General features: G+C 42.2%; 1 protein-coding gene across 1 annotated transcript in view; it reads left to right on the top strand.

Moving 5' to 3' along the window:
* The window catches only part of CNTN3 (contactin 3), a 104,781-nt gene that overhangs the window by 80,729 nt on the left and 2,308 nt on the right, over window positions 1-21,744 (top strand). Inside the window, exons 10-20 of the mRNA XM_077184599.1 lie at window positions 5,261-5,388; window positions 7,204-7,379; window positions 9,298-9,415; window positions 10,892-11,050; window positions 11,857-12,006; window positions 12,779-12,849; window positions 14,035-14,269; window positions 14,820-14,935; window positions 15,620-15,806; window positions 19,793-19,905; window positions 21,450-21,618. Coding sequence (XP_077040714.1) covers window positions 5,261-5,388; window positions 7,204-7,379; window positions 9,298-9,415; window positions 10,892-11,050; window positions 11,857-12,006; window positions 12,779-12,849; window positions 14,035-14,269; window positions 14,820-14,935; window positions 15,620-15,806; window positions 19,793-19,905; window positions 21,450-21,618 — 1,622 coding nt within the window. The remainder of the gene's footprint in view (window positions 1-5,260; window positions 5,389-7,203; window positions 7,380-9,297; window positions 9,416-10,891; window positions 11,051-11,856; window positions 12,007-12,778; window positions 12,850-14,034; window positions 14,270-14,819; window positions 14,936-15,619; window positions 15,807-19,792; window positions 19,906-21,449; window positions 21,619-21,744) is intronic.

Raw genomic sequence — 21,744 nt, 5'->3', positions numbered from 1 at the left:
ATTATATTATATATTACATTCTATCATATTATATTATTTATTATATTAGATATTATATATTATATTATATTACATTATATTATATTACATTACATTATATTACATTACATTATATTATTCCAAAACTATACTAAACTATAGAGAAAGGATACATCAGAAAGCTAGAAAGGAATTATAATAAAAACCCATGACAGACTCAGAGAGTCTGACACAGCTGGACTGGGATTGGTCATTAATTAAAAACAATTCACATGGAACAATCAAAGAGGCACCTGTTGGTCAGCAGCCTCCAGACCACATCCCAAGCAATCAGATAATTCTTGTTTGCATTTCTTTTCTGAGGCTTCTCAGCTTCTCAGGAGAAAATCCTGGCAAAGGGATTTTTCAGAAAATATCCTGGTGACAGCTAGAATTTATATGTCTTAAGAAAACTCCTATTTGAATAATAAAGCACAAATACTTGAATTTCTTGTCATCAGAGAACTTGGATTTCATTGAGGTACTGGCCACAGTACTTTGGTAAAGCCTGAGAGAGTTTCATTTTGATGGCACTCTTGCTCATGTTCTTAATTTATTTTTAAATGGTGCTGCTTTTTTCAGTATGTAGAAGATTTGGATAATGACTCAGTAAATTTTAATTAAATGAGCTGAATATAGTGTGTCTTGTGGAGGGGAGAAAATATAATTCAAAATGGATTCATGAGCTCTGGGCTGGGAAATCGCTCAGCATTGAAGAAAGCAATCTTGTTTCTTGTTAATTTTGCAAAGTGTGTGATTTTTTTTTTTTTCTAGAATATCTTTAATAAAGAGAGCTAAACATTAAAGAGCAGTGGAGTGCAGAGAGCAGTGAAAGCATAGGATAACATGCAGAAGGAAAGACAGAAAATGGGAATTAAATTTAGTGCCTGAGACACCTCCACCTCCGGATGGATGAATTTTTGTTGTCTTTTTGTCCTCCAGAAAAGGAGGATTAGATGCTTAACTAAGGTTAAATGCTCCTGATGCTGGTTTAACTCACTAAAACCAGAATAAATACTAAAATAGCTGTTGTCCAGACAGAACCCCTTCCAGGATTTCCCTAATGTTTTGTGGATGTACATGAGTTTTAATTTTCAGTTTGTGCTTGACAGTCACTGCCTGTGGGCTGTGGGTCTGAACTCCTGGCTCAAATACCTGACTGGGAGAGGGTTAAAAACCAGGATTTTGTGAAAATGCAGAGCAGCATTTAAAAATAATTCACCTTTAAACAAAATCACTAGATGTTTCCTAGATGTTTCTACATTTACCAAGACTAGAAAAGGATGAGAGGATGCTGCAGAAACTTCACTCAAAGACTTCCCAGTGGAATTCCCTTAGGAAAACTCCAGGTTGAGCAGCTTTCATTGTGGCCAAGTGATGGCAAATTAAAGGAGGAAAGAAATAATTCCTGATAGAAAATTGCACTATGCTTAGAAGTATTAGTTAATGGTTTTAGCTTCCTTGCAATTTGAATTCAATATTTTTATTCATTTTGTGTTACAGTTTGAAATGCTGTGATGTGAAAAGTAATGCATTTCCTTACCAGCACTTGCACAGGATTTTATTTTGCTGACTTGCCTGTTAATTAATCTGCTTTAATTTAGTTGGAATTTGATTGATACATTAAAAGACAGCTTTGACCCACTTTCCCACTGTTCCTTTGCACTGAGGTTTTATGAACTGGAAAGGAATGTGTTTGTGTTTATTACCATATCAATAAGCATCTAAAATAGTCCATTTTTTTCTTTCTAAATAATCTGAGAAATGAAACAGGCAGTGATTCCTGAGTTTGATGGTGTTTGATAGTTCAGTAATAAAAAATTGCCTTGGGAGGGTGAACAGGTTTGCAGTCATCAACAGCTGCATTAATGACACCAAGTTTCAGTGGAGGGACACTGTCTTCTCTCTAAATATCCATACATCAAGAGGTTTAATTTTTAAATTAGTGTATAAAGAGGTGTTTATTAGTGTATTATTATTATTATTATTATTATTATTATTATTATTATTATTATTATTATTATTATTATTATTATTATTATTATTATTATTAGTGTATAAAGAGGTATAATTTCTCTCAAATTAGGAACCCCAAACTCCTGAAGTTGTTTGATCCTTCTCCCCATCCTGCTGACCTCAGTGTCAGGGTGTGGGGGTGAGTTAAGGGGGTTTTATTGGACTGTAGAGGAACAGAATCTCCACAATCATCAATTTTGCCCAGTTTTGCTCAGGAATTAGTGAGGGATGATGAGTTTGTCAGTGATGCTGTGATCTGATGACCAAACAGGTCCTAAATCCATCTCCAGCTGGAATTGGGGTGGATTTGGGACCCCATGGTCCCTTTTACAGGGCTGAAGGTTCTGTGCCATTTGCCAGAATTCTGAGTGCTGGTTGTGGAAAATGGAATTTCCGTGGAAAATTGCTGCCCTTAAGCAAAATGTTTTGGGAAAACACCTGTAGATGGAGGAATGCCAAAGGCTGGGATTGTTACTTGTGTGCCACAGGTCTGGGTCTCTCCTGGCAGTGTTCCAGCACCATGTGTGAATATTGAATAATTCCAGTTAAACTGAAAGCTGTGCTTTGTCTCCTGTTCCAGCAGGAGGGGCAGAGCTGGTTTTGGGGTTGGGGTTTCCACAGGCTCTGAGCTGCATTTACTGTTTTGTAATTGGAAAAAGTGGACCATTGCTCTTTTTCTAAATTTACCAGTAAAGATTTTATTTCAACTATATTATTTTTCTCTAATTGATTTTTTCCCATGTATTGTTTGCTTTTTGTTTTTAATTCTAGAAAAAAAAATTATTCTTAATTATATCAGGGTTTTAATAAGCTTTCTGTTTAATTATTTTAGGCTAGCTAGGCTTTGCAGGTAGCTCAGAGCCCTCTAAAAGTGATTCATTTTAATTAAACAATAGACATTTTCAGGTTTATTCCCTGATCCTGCTTTTTCTTTTGTTTGATCTTAGGCTTTGTCAACACTTGGGGTTTCTTTAGTTTTGTATTTTTTCTGTTGGAAATTGCATCAAAGCAGATGAAGCCTCAGTTAGAAAGTGCAACAGCACTGGCTTGTAACCATAATTGATATATTTTAACACCTTTTTTTGATGTCATTCTAATTACCTATAAAATGTATCACTCATGTCTTTAACACATTTTGCAATACCTATAAACCATATGGCACGGTTTAATTAATTTTAAATGTTCCCTCTAACATGAAGTGCAGCCAAATATGACTGAGGAATTTTCCAAAACAAGTTAATGAACCCCAGGGAAGTCACTGGTGAGGCACATCCTCCCTTGAAAAAACACCTCCAATGCCACCACAGCAGCTGAGGTACCTCAGGATGCTTTGTGTGGTTATAAATGGATTAAACTGCCTATTTATAGCTCTCTTTCTCACCCCAGTAAAATGCTTTTGTCTGTTGTTCTAACAGGGTGACTTGTTATCTCTTGTAATTTGCATCTGCTAATTTCATTATTGCACCACCTCTGCCCAGAGGAGTAGCTCAGAGACAGCGCTGAGAGCTGGAACACCCTTTTTAGGGAAATACAGAAGGCAATTTGAACTAATTAAGAGAAAAGCCTTTAAAAGTTGTGTATATTTCTGTGCTGCAATTCCAGAAACTCCGTTTTCCTTGCCCAGAGGGGCGCAGCTGTGGCAGAGTGCAGAGTGCTGCTGTCAGAGGCTGTGAGGATGAGGAGGAGTTGCTGCTGAGGGAGGGGGGCAGTGCAATTCCAGAGCCCTGGAGCTCTCCCACTGCTGGGATTTGCATTTAGGGAATGTGGGTTTGGGCCAGAGGAGCTGAGTGTGCAGGGTGGGATCACTGAACTCTTGCATGGGGAAGTTTTCCCCAAAATCCACTCCAAGCCTCCCTGGCCATTCCTTGTCACCTGGGGAGGAGACTGGGCCACCCCTCACTGCAGCCTTGTGGAAAATGATCCCAAGCCAGCTGAACTCAGCCACAGAACTCAGCTGGGACGAGTGGTGGGGATTTACTGACAGGATTTTACCTTCTGAGGGTTGAAAATAAAAGGAACAGCAGAGGTGTGTGATGAATTCACTCCTTTTGTACTGAATGGAGCAGCAGGTGGAAGGGAGCAGGCAGAACCCTCCCAGCTCTTGATGGCAGTGTCAGGTTTGGTGACATTTGCTGCCTTTTCAGCTGGCACTTGCCCTAAAAAGGAGCAAGACTCAGCTAATGCAGGCAGAGCTTTGCCTGGAGAGGGTTTCTTTGCTGCTCTGCTCATTCTGCAGCTCACTTTCCAAATTTCCACGTCACCATCCAGCCAAGGTGCTGTGCTCCAGTTTGGTGCCTCTCAGGTGGCTTGATGGGCTGGGAGAGAAAAGCTCTGAAGCTCTTTTGACTTGGGCATATCAGGAAAATGGGTCTTTTTACAAATTTGTTCATACTGTGGACACTTTTATATATATTCAGTTGTTTTGCTGCTTGCAGGTTGTCTTAGGGTAGAAGTCCCTGCAGGATGGAACAGATGGGAGGACAAGAAATAGGGAAAAAAGGAATCAAATCAGCCTTAGCTGTGCATCAGCAGTGCTGCTGTTTGGGATGTCACCTCTGCTGTGGGGACATTCCTGCTCCTCTGTCCCTCTGTGGGTTTTCTTCTCTCCACATCTTTCACAAGCACCTTCCTGCTTTCCCCACTGTGTGGGGTGCAGGGAATTTTCTGTCCTGCAAGTCCTCCCACAAAGGAAGTTCATGAACAACCCTATGGAGCTGTCATGGTAATCACAGTTACTTCAAAGCTGCTGGGCAAGATTTCCTGAGGTAAACAACAAAAGAGCTGAAAACTATTGCAGTTTCAATGGGTGCAGCTCAAAAAGATGGAGCTCATGTGGGATTTCTCTCCTTCACACCCATACATGTGCCCACATCTCTTAAAGAATTGGTTCTACTGATGTCCAGAGGGATATGTCCAAAGTAATACGTGGTTGAGTTCAAATTTGCTGTGGATGGCCACAGCATTTTCAAATGTTTTGGTATGGATGGCCACAGCATTTTCAAATGTTTTGTTGTGGATGGCCACAGCATTTTCAAACGTTTTGTTGTGGATGGCCACAGCATTTTCAAACAACCCAGGCTGGTAATTGTCCAGGTTTCAGCTGGCATGGAGCTCATTTTCCTCCTAATTGTTGACAGAGCTTAATAAGTCAGAGATAACAGTAAAGCATGAAAGCATTTTGTCTACGAACGCCGTGACTTTGAGAAATCTCCTCGTAATTTTTCAGGATCAGGCTGCTGAAGGATGGAGGACTGAGGGTGGCCAACGTGACCAAGGGGGATGCTGGCACCTACACCTGCCTGGCCACAAACCAGTTTGGAACTGCCAGGGGCTCCACCAGCCTGGTAGTTACAGGTGAGTGAAGTGGAATTGCAGCCTCAGGAGCCTCAAGTGCTGCGGTAGAATGTACAGGCTATGAGAAGTTATTTATTTAATGTGTAAAGATAAAAGGAGAGCTGTTACAGCTCTTTTATTAGTGTAAAAGACACTGAGGGATTTTTTTTCTGTCTTTGACAAAGATATTTCTCAGATGTGAGGGAGTTCTGAACACTTCCCTCCCTCCTCTCACTTCTCTAAACACTAAATAGTGCAATTATGCTTTTAAGTTCGTGGGGGTTTTTAATTTGTTATGAAAAAAACATGTCAATCAAAAAAAAATCTTTGAGGTAATTTTGTATTCCTGTGGAAAATCTTTTGCCCAAAAGAGGTTTAAATGCTGTTTGCTTATGGAAAAAGATGTGGTGGAAACTCCAGCTGCAGGGGAGCATTCAGGGACTCCACGGGCAGCAAAACACAGTCTTTGAAAAGCAAATTTTATACAGAATTGTTGTTCAGAGGGATCCTTCCTCCAAGTCATCCTTTCCTGGCTGCTGGTTGAGATACTGGATGAAAAGAACCAAGAGTTTGTGAAGTTTATCTGAAAAATGTCTTCTATCATAACATTCTTTTTCAAACATTTTAATATCTAAAAATTTCCTAAACTCATAATTATATCCCACTGCATTACATACCCTGTATATCTCATGGTTCCAAACAGAATTATTTTGTTTAGTGAATTAACAGCTTCATGTTTTCAGCCTGTGCTCCTAAATGATTCATATCCCTTTATATACAAATAATAAAATTATATACAGAGAATTCCTAGAATTGAATTTTATTGTTACAGTATTTACAGTAGCTGAAATTTTTTCTCTGTTAATGTGATTCTGGGATAACAAACAGCTGTTCTTTAAAGACACTATTTATGTTCTGTGTGATGTATGGACCCAAATACCCAGTGTGCTCCTCCTCAAGTGGATTTCCTGCAGTTTTTGGGGTTTATTAGGTTCTTCCCTTACTCCCCCTTCTTCACCTGCTCAGTGGCTGCTGCTGCTTCAGAACCCACTGGGGTTGCTGAGAGCCTCCCATGGCAATTCCTGCCCCTGGATTCAGCTTGGTGCAGTGGATTGGCTGCACCCAGCAGGCTCAAATTCAACTTTGCAGTGCTCAGCAGCTCCTGCTGGGAAATTGTGATATTTTCAGGGCCCCTGTCGTGGGGAGGAAAGATGAATCTGAGCCCGTGTTCTTAGAAGACTGGTATTATATAATAATAATAATATAATAACTACTATATTATATTATCATTATAATACAATATCAGTATATTATATTATATACTGATGTTATATATGTTATGTTATATTATATTATATTATAAATGCTAAGCCATACTAAAGAATAGAGAAAGGATACTTACAGAAGGCTACAAAGGATGATAATGAAAACTTGTCACTCTCCCTCCAGAGTCCCAACACAGCTGGACAGTGATTGGTCATTAAGTTAAAACAATTCACATGAAACCCATCAAACAACCACCTGTTGGATAAACCATCTCCAGCTGCATTCCAAAGCAGCAAAACACAGGAGAAGCAAATGAGATAATTGTTGTTTTCCTTTTTCTCTGAGGCTTCTCAGCTTCCCAGGAGAGACATCCTGGGCAAAGAGGATTTTTCAGGAAATGTGATGGTGACAGGAAATGCCAGGACACAAAGCTCCAGGCAGCATTCCCAGTCCAGCTGCACCTTTGGAAGTGTCTGTCACTGATCCCATCCAGGAATGTGGGGGTATCAGCAGCAGGCAAAGCCCAGCAGTGCAGAAAAACCCAACACCCAATGTCTGTGCTCCCTGCAGAGCCAACCAGGATCACCTTGGCCCCTTCCAACATGGATGTCACCGTGGGGGAGAGCGTGGTGCTGCCCTGCCAGGTGCAGCACGATCCCCTGCTGGACATCAGCTTCACCTGGTACTTCAACGGGAGCCTCACAGACTTCCAGAGGGACGCATCCCACTTCGAGAAGGTTGGAGGGGTGAGCTCACAACTTCTCTTCTCTTCTCTTCTCTTCTCTTCTCTTCTCTTCTCTTCTCTTCTCTTCTCTTCTCTTCTCTTCTCTCTTCTCTTCTCTTCTCTCTTCTCTCTTCTCTTCTCCCTTCCCTTCCCTTCCCTTCTCTCCCCTTCTCTTCTCTCCCCAAACAAGTCCCACCAGAATTGGCTTTTCCTTCACAAACTGAGTCCCATCTGCTTTTACTGCAACACAGGGGAGCTTCCTGCTGCATCCCCAGTCCCTTGAGACTCAAATCCCTACAGATTACTGAAATGCACAAATTACTGAAATGCAGAGTTAACATTTTGCTGAGGTTTATTTCAAGTAAAACTGTTCTATTTGAAGCCCCCCTCCCCTTTGCTGAGATGTCTCAAGTTGAGTTTGCTGAAATTCGGGTAGGACGTGATTTGCTTGCATTCTCTGCTGGTGTTGGGCATTCCCTGAATATCCACTTCCAATCAAGGAGATGGATTTTAGATTGCTTTTGACTCAACTTTTAATTTATTGTAAGCAATCAGCACTGAATTGTCCTGCAAACAATTTCCATCTGTGCTTTCACAGCAGACCAGGCACACACATGGAAGGGAATCAGGCAGAATTGGCTTCAGCTTGTGTTGAGTAAAGAAATGAGACATTGTAATGCTGAAACAAAGGAAAATAACCAAATGTTTTGAAAGGTTCATGTTTTTTCCAAGACTAAAATAAACTTCAGAGTCGTGTCTTTGTCTTTCTCCCAAGCTACTGTTTGCCCATGGATCAGTGGCCAAAGTAGCTGAAAATACCCACAAATTTGGGTTCTGTCCTTGAAGAAAATGCTGCTTGTCCAGAATAATTGTGATTTAAAAATTAAAATCTGACTGAGGCGTTTTTCACCTGGAAAATTCAACTGGAACTGAGTTAAGGCAGTAATTGAGCTGACACAAAGAGGAGATTTTTTTTTAAGGGACACTGTTTAGCAAAGGTTTAAAATCAAGTTCTCTGTTCAGTGGTGTAGAAAACAGACAGTGCACAAATGTGATAGGAAGTTACAGTTTCATTTAGGTTTTATTTCTTTTCCCATGATCCAGGAAATAACCACATGCTGTGATCTGAGAGAGAACAACAGGGAAAAAAGACTAAAGATTAAATACTCAGTGAATAGCAAAGAGCAGAACTTGGGCTTGTGAAATGGGAAATTCAGCCTAGAATGTGCAACCTTTAAATGAAAGTGCTCACAATAACCTGGAGGATGGACTGAATTCAACTTTGTCTTTTACACATTTGAACTCCTTAAAAATCTGTCATAACTTGACTGAAAAGTTCAAGAAAAAAACTCCATGAATTCTGTCTAGAAATCAAACTGGTAGTGGCTACAGAAAACACATTTTTCTTTTTTAGGGCTTTGAGACAAATGGTCACAGGGCATTGAGGTTACTGGGGGTTCCAGGCAGGAGATGCCTTCCCTGTATGAGCTCCCCATGTTGGAGCTCATTTCTCCTAAAAAAGGGAGAAATTTTTCTTTTACACATTTGAACTCCTTAAAAATCTGTCACGACTTGACTTAAAAGTTCAGGATAAAAGCTCCATGAATTCTGTCTAGAAATCAAACTGGAAATGGCCACAGAAAGCATTTTTCTCTTTCAAGGGCATTGAGGTTAGTGGGGATGGCAGACAGGAGATGCTCCCAGTGTGAGCTCCCATGTTGGGGCTCATTTCTCCCAAAAAAGGGACATCACCTCATGTTTTTTGGGAAGATGCTCCCAGACAAGAAGCCTGGCACTGCTGATGGGCAGGAATTTGCTGTCCTGCAGTGCAGCTTTTGAGCAGCTCCACATTTTCGGCAGATTTCTTTTCCCTTTTCAAAGAAGATACCAACCACGAAGGGAGAGAAGTGTTTGCATTAATGAATGTTGTGTGTTCCCAGAGTGCCTCAGGGGATTTGATGATCAGGAACATCCAGCTGAAGCACAGTGGCAAGTACGTGTGCATGGTGAAGACAGAGGTGGACAGCGTGGCCTCTGCTGCCGAGCTCATCGTGAGAGGTACAGCCCAGCCCATCACATTTTCCTCCTTTTTTTAAATTACAGGCTACAGAAATATGTGACCGTGGTCACAAGGGTTTTCAGGATGAAGAAGAGACGAGAATGTTGACTCCATGATCAGAAGGCTTGATTTATTATTTTATGATATGTGTTACATTAAGACTACACTAAAAAGAAATAGAAAGGAAAGGTTTCTTCAGAAGCTAGCTAAGGTAAGAACAGAAAAGAATGAATAACAAAGGTCTGTGTCTCAGACAGAGAGCAAGAGCCAGTTCTGTTATGAGTGGTCAGGAAATCCACACACCCACAGGAGACCAATCATGGGTTTACCTGTTGCATTCCACAGCAGCAGATAACCATTGTTTACTTTGGTTGCTGAAACTGCAGCTTCTCACAAGGAAAAATCCTAAGAAAGGGTTTTTCATGAAAGATGCCTGCAACAGAAATAACTGATGGTGGAGGTCACAGAGCCTCCAATGCATGGTTTGGATGGGGGGATGAATGGCTCAGAGTTGAATTTATGTCATTCTGACCTGCAGCTAGGGAGAATTACAGCTCAGCTTTTGGGTGAAGCCTGATTTTTCCCAGAGAAATGAGGGGCTGGAGGTTGGAATAGTGACTTCACATCTTTTTTCACTGCCAGTCCTTCAGGCTGCCAAGAGGGAGCTGGAGTTGCTGCCTCTGCAGACTGAAGTGCTGGGGACTCCAGAATCCTTCCTGTGAAATGGGCAATTCTGCCAGAGCCCAGGAGAGGTTTTCTCCCAGGGTTTAAAGCCTATAATGCAGGATTATTCCTTTTCATTCCGAGCTGGAGTGCTCACAGTTCAGCCAGAGCTGCGGCTTTCTCTGCTGATGTTACAGCTACATTTATTGCAAGGTAAAAAGCTTTGATCTAGAAAAGCACATTATGTGATCAGCACTTACTCAATATATTTTAAAATATATCAGATATTTTCTCATTGTTAATGCGCTGTTACTCATTTCAACCCCCTTTGCTGGTGCAGGTGAGACAAAACCCAGCATTTTTGGGCAGGAAATGCCCAGAATGAGGATTTTTCCAGAAGGCAGCAGGAAGTTTGTCTGACTGAATTGCTGCTTGGGGTGCTGGTCACATGTGCTGAAAAATTGTTCCAGTGCCTTGTACAGTAAAGAAGTTGTAGGTAGAAAATTTCCAGACTACAGAGATTTGTCTGTCCATTAAAGAGGACATTTAGGACTAAAGGAAGAGCACATTGGAAAGACAGAGGGATGTGCTGAACAAAGATTCTGGGTAAAAAAACCCAAAACCCAGGCATCAGTTCTGCCCTTGAGAGTATTTCAGGTTGAAATTATCAGAGTTTAATGAATGTAAAACCACAATTAAGAGTGTTCTGATTCCAGTCTGAATTGTTTCCCTCCTCCCTGAGGAAGAAAGGAAAAAGGGAAGTGATTCCCAGGGCTTCACCAAACTGAGCCTGGTTTTCCACCCCACTCCAGGCTCTCCTGGGCCCCCTGAGCACGTGAGGGTGGATGAGATCACGGACACCACAGCCCAGATCTCGTGGCAGGAGGGCACAGACAACCACAGCCCCGTGACCACCTACACCATCCAGGCCAGGACCCCCTTCTCCGTGGGCTGGCAGAGAGCCACCACAGGTGAGCCCAGCTCAGGTGAGCCCAGCTCAGCCAGCACAGGTGAGCCCAGCTCAGCCAGCACAGGTGAGCCCAGCTCAGGTGAGCCCAGCTCAGCCACACAGGTGAGCCCAGCACAGGTGAGCCCAGCTCAGCCACCACAGGTGAGCCCAGCTCAGGTGAGCCCAGCTCAGCCACACAGGTGAGCCCAGCTCAGGTGAGCCCAGCTCAGCCAGCACAGGTGAGCCCAGCTCAGGTGAGCCCAGCTCAGGTGAGCCCAGCTCCCAGACCAGCCTCTGTGGGGATGGCTCTGGCCCCTGAGCCATTCTCCTTTTCCTGGGCTCCCTTTTCCCTTGAGCCATTTTCTTGAGTTCCCTTTTCCCCTGAGCCATTCTCCTTTTCCTGGACTCCCTTTTCCCTTGAACCATTTTCCTTTTCTTGAACTTCCTTTTCCTTTGAGCCATTCTCATTTTCCCCTGAGCCATTCTCCTGTTCCTGAGCTCCCTTTTCCCGTGAACCATTCTCATTTTCCTGAGCTCCCTTTTCCTTTCAGCCATTCTCTTGTTCCTGAGCTCCCTTTTCCCTTGAACCATTCTCATTTTCCTGGGCTCCCTTTTCCCTTCAGCCATTCTTCTGTTCCTGAGCTCCCTTTTCCCTTGAACCATTCTCCTTTTCCCTTGAGCCATTTTCTTGAGCTCCCTTTTCCCCTGAGCCATTTTCCTTTTCCTGAGCTCCCTTTTCCCTTGACCATTCTCCTTTTCCTGAGCTCCCTTTTCCTTTCAGCCATTCTCCTGTTTCTGAGCTCCCTTTTCCTTTTCTCTCTCCCCCAGTTCCGGACGTGATCGACGGGAGAACCTTCACCAGCACAGTAGTGGATTTAAATCCTTGGGTTGAATATGAATTTCGTGTAGTTGCCACTAACAAAATAGGAGGTGGAGAGCCTAGTTTGCCCTCAGAAAAAGTAAGAACTGAAGAGGCAGGTTAGTGGGTCCTTCTATTTGTTTTTAATTCAAGAATCTTGAATGTTAACAGAGGAAAGGAGTGTTCGTATCTTTATCTTCTTGGCTCTTTGCAAACAAGCTTGGAATTGCCATTGGATACAAAAGCCTGAAACAAGTTTGTTCATATTTTTCCATTTTGCTGTAGGACAGTTTGTGTTGCATTACTGAACATCACAGAAGCATAACATCTAAATCCATTTAAACTGCATTTACTGTGGCAAAATCTGCCAGTTCAGGCAGTGCTGCAGAGTCTGGAGGTATTAATGGATGGAAAGAGGTTAATTTTGACAGGGATTTTTCATTCCTGCTGTTTGATCAGTGAAACCCTTCCATGTAACAAGCATGTGGCTCAGAAGAACCCATCAATTACAACCCAAATTCACTTGGAATGAGGCTGTTTCCTAATTTATCTGCATAACATCCCTGGAAGTGTTCAAGGATGTGGAATTCTGAGCGACATGGTCCAGTGGAAGGTGTCCTGGAGCAAGATGATCTTTGGGGATCTCTTCCAACCCAGGAAGAGTTAACTCTGGAAAAAATGAAGCTTGTCTCCAGTTTTTGGAAGTTCCTAGGCACAGCAGCAGTGGTTAATAAATAATTAAATAATCTGTGAGCTGCTCCCTCCCCCAAAAACCATTCCCCCTGGTTGCAGGAGGAGCATGAATGTGGGTGAAACCCAGGGCTTGAGGGTGATGTGCTGTGTTCTCCTGCCTCTACTCTGTGCTGACATCTCTGCATTTCCTTCCCACAGTTCCTGAAATTCCCCCCTCTGAGGTCAGCGGGGGAGGAGGCAGCAGGTCTGAGCTGGTCATAACGTGGGATGTAAGTTGGTGGGGAGAGGTTCTTCTCTCCACAGAACCTCTTCCTTTCTTTCCTTTTCTTTCTGCTCTCTCTGAATTTCCCTGGCTGCACAGCTCCTCCTCTGGGATGTGCAGGTGCTCTGTGTGATGTGAGCCCTGCACACTGCCCTTTGTCCTTTGACTCTCAGGTGTCCCTGGGCTGGATGGAAATCCCCAGGGAATTCAGCTGGGCTGGGATTGCTTCTGTTCTCAGACAAATGTTGATGCTAAAAAGGAGGCAGGAGGGCAGGGCGAGAGGGCTGAGCCAAAGAATTGAGCTTTGCAATGCAGATTTGCAGTTCTTGCTTTCCCACCATTAAATCTGGATGCACATGCTAACCAATTTCCATTTATACTGTGTATCCCTTCTTTAATGATTTAAAGAACTGTTAATATTCTGTTCCTAGCATTGACTACTCTGGGTGGTTATCTAATCATAATGACATCAGAAGAAGGTTTCAGCCACTGTATGAAGGTGGTATTGGATTCTCTAACAGCTGACCAAGCAATGATTCATTTTTTATGAACTGTGGATTGATGGAAGAAAAGCTCTATTTACTGAAGAGCATCTTGAAGCAGAATACTGAGTGAAAACCAGAGATTATACCTGAAAGTGTTCTCTTCTTGAAATGCAAACCTTAAAACAGGGTATAGGGAGCACATTTTGCTGTTCTGTCCCAGAGTTAATTGGCTGCGGGTTTGATGCTGAGGGCAGTGCCAGCACCTGCATCATGTCTTGACTTCCTTCCTGCCCATCCTCCTCAGTGCCTCACAGCCATTGTTCTGTCCCTGAGGTGTCCTGAGTTTCCTCCTGCCCAGGCTCCCCAGTGCCTCACAGCCGTTGTTCTGTCCCTGGGTTTCTCCTGCCTGTCCTCCCCAGTGCCTCACAGCCGTTGTTCTGTCCCTGGGTTTCTCCTGCCTGTCCTCCCCAGTGCCTCACAGCTGTTGTTCTGTCCCTGGGTTTCTCCTGCCTGTCCTCCCCAGTGCCTCACAGCCATTGTTCTGTCCCTGGGTTTCTCCTGCCCAGGCTCCCCAGTGGGTCACAGCTGTTGTTCTGTCCGTGAGTTTCCTCCTGCCCATCCTCCCCAGTGCCTCACAGCTGTTGTTCTGTCCCTGGGTTTCTCCTGCCCAGGCTCCCCAGTGCCTCACAGCTGTTGTTCTGTCCCAGCCCGTCCCTGAGGAGCTGCAGAACGGGGAAGGATTTGGGTATGTGGTGGCTTTCCGCCCCTCGGGCACCTCGACGTGGATCCAGACCGTGGTGACATCCCCTGACACCCCCAGATACGTCTTCAGGAACGAGAGCATCCTGCCCTTCTCGCCCTACGAGGTCAAGGTCGGCGTCTACAACAACAAAGGAGAGGGGCCCTTCAGCGCCGTGGCCACGGTGTTCTCAGCTGAGGAAGGTACAGCCCTGGCCTGCCCAAACCCCTCCACCAGCTCTGACTGAGAGGCTCCCGGAGCAGAGAATGGGCAGAGTCCCAGGAATAAAGCAGGGATTCATTAAAGGCCTTCACAGGACACCCTTGGAGCAGTACAAGAGCCCAGCCATGGCTACACCCAAGATGGATGAGGGTCACGAGTTCTCACACTTTTATGAGTTTTGGTCCATTTCCATGTTGGGGTTTATTGTCCAGTTCCAGCTCCAGGTTCTGCAGTCCCACCCTCCCAGTTTGCTCCCCTCCATTCCCTGTTGTTGTCACTTTTTGGGCTGAAGCTGCAGGGATGTCCTTGGTTCTGGGCTGGAAAAGGATTGTTCTGTGTTCCTGAGCTGTGAGAGAGCTGCTGACACTCTGTATGGAGTTCAGAGTCACACACACAAAATATAAAAGCTAAAATTTAAGGCATCAGTTCCAGCAGCAGCTCGGGGCAGTGAGGTGGGTTGGGATGAGGATTTATTTATTTATTCCCAGGTTTATTCCCAATCACCTCTCCCGTGTTGATTTCCCAACCCAGAGCCCAGCACAGCCCCCTCAGGAGTGTCTGCCACCAGCCTGTCCTCCTCAGCCATCCAGGTGTCCTGGACAGCCATTCCCTGGAAGATGAGCAATGGAAGGCTGCTGGGCTATGAGGTGAGTCTGTGGGAATAAAAAATATTCCAATGAATTGGCCCTGTTTATTAAATAAAATCCACTCGTCTTTGTGAAGGGCCATGGGCCAGAAGGGTCATGCGGGCTGCAGCACAACCACACAGAGTCACCCCAAATCTTGCTCTTCCTGCCCCACCTACAGCCAGAAGAAGGATAATTTTTTCTGTCTTTCTTAAAAAAACCCTTTGTTAAAAAAATCTTTGTTAAAAAAACTTTGTTAAAAAACAGAATGAAGTTGTGTTTTGCTGCTTGTTCTGATGGTCACATGTCTGACATAACTCCAAGCTAACATTTTTTTCAGAATTACATTTACTTTCAAAGAAACTTCTTTATAAGGTACATTTTTCTGAGCTTAGCTTGTTTCCTTCTTAATGAAGTAATGGTTTTCCTCTTGTCATTCTGTAGTTCAAGCAAGATCTAATATTTCAATTGTCTTTTTCCTGCAGTCACACTGAAAAGAGCAGCAAGCGTGAGAAGCAGATGGATAAGAGCATTTTTTTCTTTTTTGCACAGTAAACATATTTCTGAAACTTTAATGTATTTCTACCTTTTTCAGCAGAAAAAGGGGGAAAAAAAAAAAAAGCACTTAAAAGAGTCGAGTACAACACTGTGGGTGAACAGCCCATTCCATGCAAGATTTAAACGGTTTTGGTTTTTATCTCCTAGGTCAGGTACTGGAATAAAGGCCAGAAAGAAGAATCTTCCAGCAGAGTAAAAGCAGCAGGGAATGAAACATCAATAAAAATTACGGGGTTGAGGAGCAACCTGGATTATTACACAGCTGTGCGTGCCTACAACAGCGCTGGGGCAGGGCCCTTCAGCGCCACCGTCAATGCCACCACCAAAAAGCCACGTGAGTACCTCAGCTGGCAGGGGCACAGCACAGATGGTGGGGAAGCACGTGAGGGTTGAGTGTGCAGGGTCCCCAGGATGAAGGAGGAATGGTTGAATTTGGCTCCATGTTCTTAGAAGGCTAATTTATTATTATATTATATTATATTATATTATATATATTTAATTTATTATTATATTATATTATATTATATTATATTATATTATATTATATTATATTATATATATATAATATATTATATTATATATATATAATATATATACTTATATATATATACTTATATATATACTTATATATATATAGTAGATATACTTATATATATATTATATATATATATTATATATATATACTTATTATATTTTATATATTATATATATTTTACAAAATAGCATAATTTTAGTAATTAATATATTTATAATATATTAAATAATATATTTATATATTAAAACATATAATTGTAGCATATATTAATATATTAATATATTTATATTTTATCATTTTCTATAGTTGTATATAATATATTATTTTTGTTTATTATATGATATGATATTATCCATTATATAATATAAAATATTATATTACAGTATAATTATTATATTATAGTATAGTAAATTATAGTAAATTATAGTATATTATAGTATAGTATAGTAAAGAATTCTATACTGAAATTATACTAAAGAATAGAAGAATAGATAGAAAGAATAGAGGAAGGATACAGACAGAAGGCTTAACAAGAATGATAATGAAAGCTCGTGACTCCTCTCCAGAGCCACAGCTGGACTGGGAATTGATCATTAAGTAAAAAGAATTCACATGGAACCAATCAAACAATGACCAGTTGGTAACAATGTCCAGGCCACATTCCAAAGCAGCAAAACACAGGAGAAGCAAACCAGATAATTATTGTTTTCATTTCTCTCTGAGGCTTCTCAGCTTCCCAGAAGAAGCCTGGGCAAAAAGGGTTTTTCAGAAAATGTGACGGTGACATTGGAGGGGAAGGGAAAGCAGTGGAATTCCTGGGAATCACGGTATGAGTGGCCTGAATTTCTGTGTAGTCGTGTGGATCAAGCCCAGAGCTTCCACCCCTTCTTGAGCAGGGTGGGTGAAACCCAACCGTGCCAAGGGAGCCCAGGGAAGATCTGTAATTTCTGCACTGAACCTCTGTCACTCTGCTAATGACTGGAAGAAATTGAAAAGAAAAATCTCTGTTATTTAGAAGAAGGAAAAAAAAAAGAGACTTGTTGAATTTTTCAGCGTTCTATAACATATTTATAAGTTCTCTAGGGCATGGGTTTTGAAATGCAATGAACCTCCTGGAGTTCATGCAAAGCAATCCTTCATGTCCACTGTTTCCCCTTGAACAAATTGCACAAGAGGCCACTCTGCTGCTGCAAAGGCAAAATTAAGCTGGAGAACAGATTGTCAAAGGCTGCACTAATTTTTTCTACAAGTGGAAATATTTTTAGTGTGCTCCTCTGTTGTAATACAGCTCAGAATCAGGGTCATCAGTCTTGAAGTGTTTCTGTCAGAGGCACAAGAACAGACAATTAAATCTGTCTGAAGGGTCAAATTCCCTGCAATAATCATTAACATCCCCCGAGCAGACAGAGTTGTAGCATTAATATTATGAAATAAGCTAGTTTATCAGAAATTATTCTATGCAGAAATGAGTGTCAGTCTGTCACCGAGGACTAAACCAACTCAGATTTGCCAGAGTTTAAATATATTATATGCACAATTACCATGAACTGGCTGATCTGAAGTGACTCACTGCCTGCAGCCTGGACAGGACATAGGAAAAGGAATTTTTTTCTAATTATTCATTTTTGTGGCTGCTCACTAGAGGTGGTGCCAGGCTGGTCAGGGATTTTCAGTCCCTTTTTCAATGTGCCCCCTGCTTTTGGGGTGTGTGACTGAGGACTGGTGTGAGCAGGATCTGGATCAGGCCCTTTGGCAAAATGCTGCTGTTTGGAATAATTAAAAAGGAAAATTAATTGCATTATATCCATGGATCTTTCTGGTGAATAAGGAGAGCAAAGCCGTGTAATGTCAGTCTGCAGATTTTGATAAATTAGTTGAATTGCTGAGAGAAATAATTCTCCGTGCTGTTGCAGTAAAAACTGATTTTTCATTAAATGTGTAATTTTTAATCAATCCTGGTTTGTAATTTAATTTGAATATTCGTGATTGGTGTGGTTTTCACTGTGAGGGATTTGCATTCCCCCACAGGACCTGCCAGGTAAATCTCAGAAACTGTTGCCATACCAAGGAATGCAAATAGTTCAGTTCTGTTGGCAGTGTATTTCCAAATTGAAAGTGAGCCTTTGACAATTAAAATACCTTTGCTCTAAAATTTGAAATATGCATGTTTACAGCCCAGAATAACAAGTGGAGGTTTAAATACTGCTATGTAAAATGCCAGGTGGGTGGGGAAGACTTGCCTAAGTTCTGACAATTATTTCACATTTCGAAAGTCTTCAAATAAAACCCAGGGTTCTGCCCATCAGCTCTTAATTGTGAGAAATTCTCCAGCTTTCAGAAATCCCTGCAGCTCCTTGGACAGGTCCTGAGTGATTGATGGGGCAGGACCTGCCACAAGTGAAGTTCTGAACTCTGGTGATTGCTGGAGATTTTGGTGTCTGCAGCAAATGGAGCTGAATCCCTCAGACAGAGGCTTACAGTTTTTACAGATAATTACTCTTCATTTTTTTTCCTCCACGTGTCATCTTAATATTTTGTTGTGGATTTCAAGGATGAGTCATTTCCTTTGAAATTCAGCTGTAATATCTCAGTGTGAAAACGATTCATACATGCTGTAACAGTTCATTCTCAGGAGTGAAACAATCTCCTCTTACATTTACAAGGAGTGGTTATTATTAGAACATCAGGTTAAACCTTCCTCAGTACACAGAACAAGACAAATAGTAAAAGAAAATAGCTGGGGGTGGTTGGTTGACTTTGGAATAATTCTTTTAAGTCTCAGGGGGTTTTTTTTCTGTTTTTTTGAGTATTATCAGGTGGATTTTTATCTGGCTGCTTATGGAAAGAAGGCAGGGAACTTCCTGTGTGAGAGAATTGAAAAGAGGAGGGGGGGAAAAGAGGAAAAGCCCTGTAAGGACATGGATACAAGTGTTCAAAACCCCTCTCAGTGCTTAAAGCTGGAACCTCCAGTCTCAAAGCACAGCTCAGCCCACCTAAGCAGCAGTTGCCTCCACTAGGTGACAGCAACAGTAAATTGTTTTCCTTAACGCATTTAGAAAAGATTTTAATCATTGATTTGTGTCACTGCAGGACCTATTTTCTGGGGAAGCAACCTGAGGTACTTGAGGAGGTTTGTACTTCCCTGAAAGCTTGGCAGCTCCGAGGTACATGAAAGGGGCAGAGCCCAGAGCGTGCAGCTGCTTTGCAAATAACAGGCTTGGGTTGCTAATGAACCAGAAATCCCAGCAGATTTCTGTGGCCAAAGCTCCACTTTTGGCACAGGCTCAGTTCAGAACCACAACTCGAATTGGAAGAGCCAACAGACAAAGAAAACCTGCAAGTGTTTTCCATAACAAACATCTTAAAGTAAATCAACATATTGGGTAAATTTGAATATTCACTGAGACTAAATTGGTCTGAAAATCTATTGTGAAGAATTTTCTTATTCTTGGTACTGTACTAAACCTAGAAATTGTCAGTTAGCATCATTAGAGTTTGTTGTAATTAATCACCCACGTCCTAAGGCACATGCTCCTGTCTGGCTGTATTGGATGAAGGACCAGCAACAGATACTTCAACTTCACAAACAGCATTCATGTGCCATTCTGGCTTTTTCCTTCCTTCTGTTTTTCGAATTTCGCCTCTGAACCATAACCTGCCGAGAGGGGAGCCTGCACTGGAGCTGGTTTTGCATCCCAAATGCAATGACAGCCAATTACCTGAGCAGGAGAATCAATCCCCAGTGCCAGTTGAATTAAAGTCTTGTTTTTTCTGTGTGTTTGAAGCACCCAGCCAGCCCCCAGGAAACGTGGTGTGGAATGTCACAGACTCCAGGGTGGTGCTGAGCTGGGAGGAGGTCAGAGCCATGGACAACGAGTCCGAGGTCACGGGCTACAAGGTCAGTGTGGGGACAGAGCTGGGGGCAGCCCAGGGCTGGTATTTCATTGTCTGTCTGCATGCTCAGAGCATGCACAATCCCACCCCTAAACCAGTTCACTGGGGTCTCCCTCCTAGGGATTTTAAATATTTTAAATTATTATTATTATTAAAATTAATTTAATGGTGTCTCACCATTTATGTCCCCCAATCCCTTTTCCTCCCCATCCTGGCACTGCTCAGCTCTTGGGATCCCACCCACACCTGGATCTGAGAACATTTAAATACTTACCACATCCATAACTCTTACTTTAAATGTGTAACACTTACCTAAATGGATAAAACTTTGAAAGAAACCAAAAACATTTAGCCTGATGGATGTAGCTTCCATTGCTGGCCAGGTGTATTTATTATATTTATTATGTATTATCACATATATTAAACTGATATTTTTAAACATTTCTCCTCTTACCTGCTGTGGGCCCTGCTCATTTCCTTGACAGAAATTACCCAGTTGCACCTGCTCTAAATCTGATCAGCACACAAATGTAGAAGTGTTTAAAAATGTCATGTAAAGTGTGTGTAAAAGAACAGCTGAGGATGCTCCTGCTAAGCTCTGTACAGCTGGATCCCACAGGATATAATCCTGAACAAAAGGTTTAGGCTGAAGATCTGATGCCCCACTGAGTTGTATTGGCAAGAAGTACATGTTTAAAGTTTGTTCCAGTGTCCTATTATTTCATATTGTTGTAATAAAAATAATACATAATATGTATTCTTTTTATACATGTTATGTACATACACATTTTATATGTGTGACAGTGTCTACAGGGGTCCCAGCATGAGGGAAGAGATGAGGATCTGACTCTGTGTTTCAGAAGGATGATCTATTATTTTATGATATATATTATATTAAAACTATACTAAAAGAATAGAAGAAAGGATTTCATCAGAAGGCTGGCTAAGAATAGAAAAAGAAGGAATGATAACAAAGGCTTGTGGCTTGGACAGAGAGTCTGAGCCAGCTGGGCTGTGATTGGCCATTAATTAGAAACAACCCCATGAGCCCAATCCCAGATGCACCTGTTGCATTCCACAGCAGCAGATAACCATTGGTTACATTTTGTTCCTGAGGCCTCTCAGCTTCTCAGGAGGGAAAAATCCTAAGGAAAGGATTTTTCATGAAGTTGTCTGTGACATTATATGTACATATACGTTTTTATGTACATCCACATTTTATAATAATACAATACGGATGTATTAGCATCCGTTGTGCCGTTTGAAATTAAATCTGGAATAAAAGGTGAAAAAATGCTTGAAAATTAATAAAAAAATTCATTCTTTTTTTGAATAAAAACACTCCAAAAAATATTTTTGACCATTCTGAGTCAACGTTCAAAAGCGAGCATCGATTGATATCCCCTTCTTCCCCTAAATACAATTCCTCCCTGGAACATTGACCAAAAATCAGCTCTTTTCCTTCAGCCCATCACTTGCCAAAGCTGCCAGGCTGCTGGCTGGAGGCAGAGCAGGGCAGGGCCGTGCTGAGGCCGTGCTGTGTTGCAGGTGCTGTACAGGACCAGCAGCCGGGGCGGCGTGGAGGTGCTGACCACGGCCGGCACCACGGCCGAGCTGTGGCTGCAGCTGCAGGACGATTATGTCATCGAGGTCAGAGCCACCACCGAGGGTGGAGACGGCAGCAGCAGCCAGCAGATCCTCATCCCCAGGCTGGCCAGTAGGTTCAAACACTTTCCTTTGTCCCAGCTTCTCTGTGCTTCCTTTGGTGATGGGGGGGGGAAAAGCTAGAATTAATGTTTAGATGTTGTGTGGTAATAAGGTGATAAAAGGAAAGCAATTAAAA

This window comes from Agelaius phoeniceus, chromosome 11, assembly GCF_051311805.1.
Source record: "Agelaius phoeniceus isolate bAgePho1 chromosome 11, bAgePho1.hap1, whole genome shotgun sequence".
Classification (NCBI taxonomy): domain Eukaryota; kingdom Metazoa; phylum Chordata; class Aves; order Passeriformes; family Icteridae; genus Agelaius; species Agelaius phoeniceus.
The sequence above is the reverse complement of the archived record's forward strand: the minus strand, read 5'-3'. Positions and strand labels throughout refer to the sequence as shown.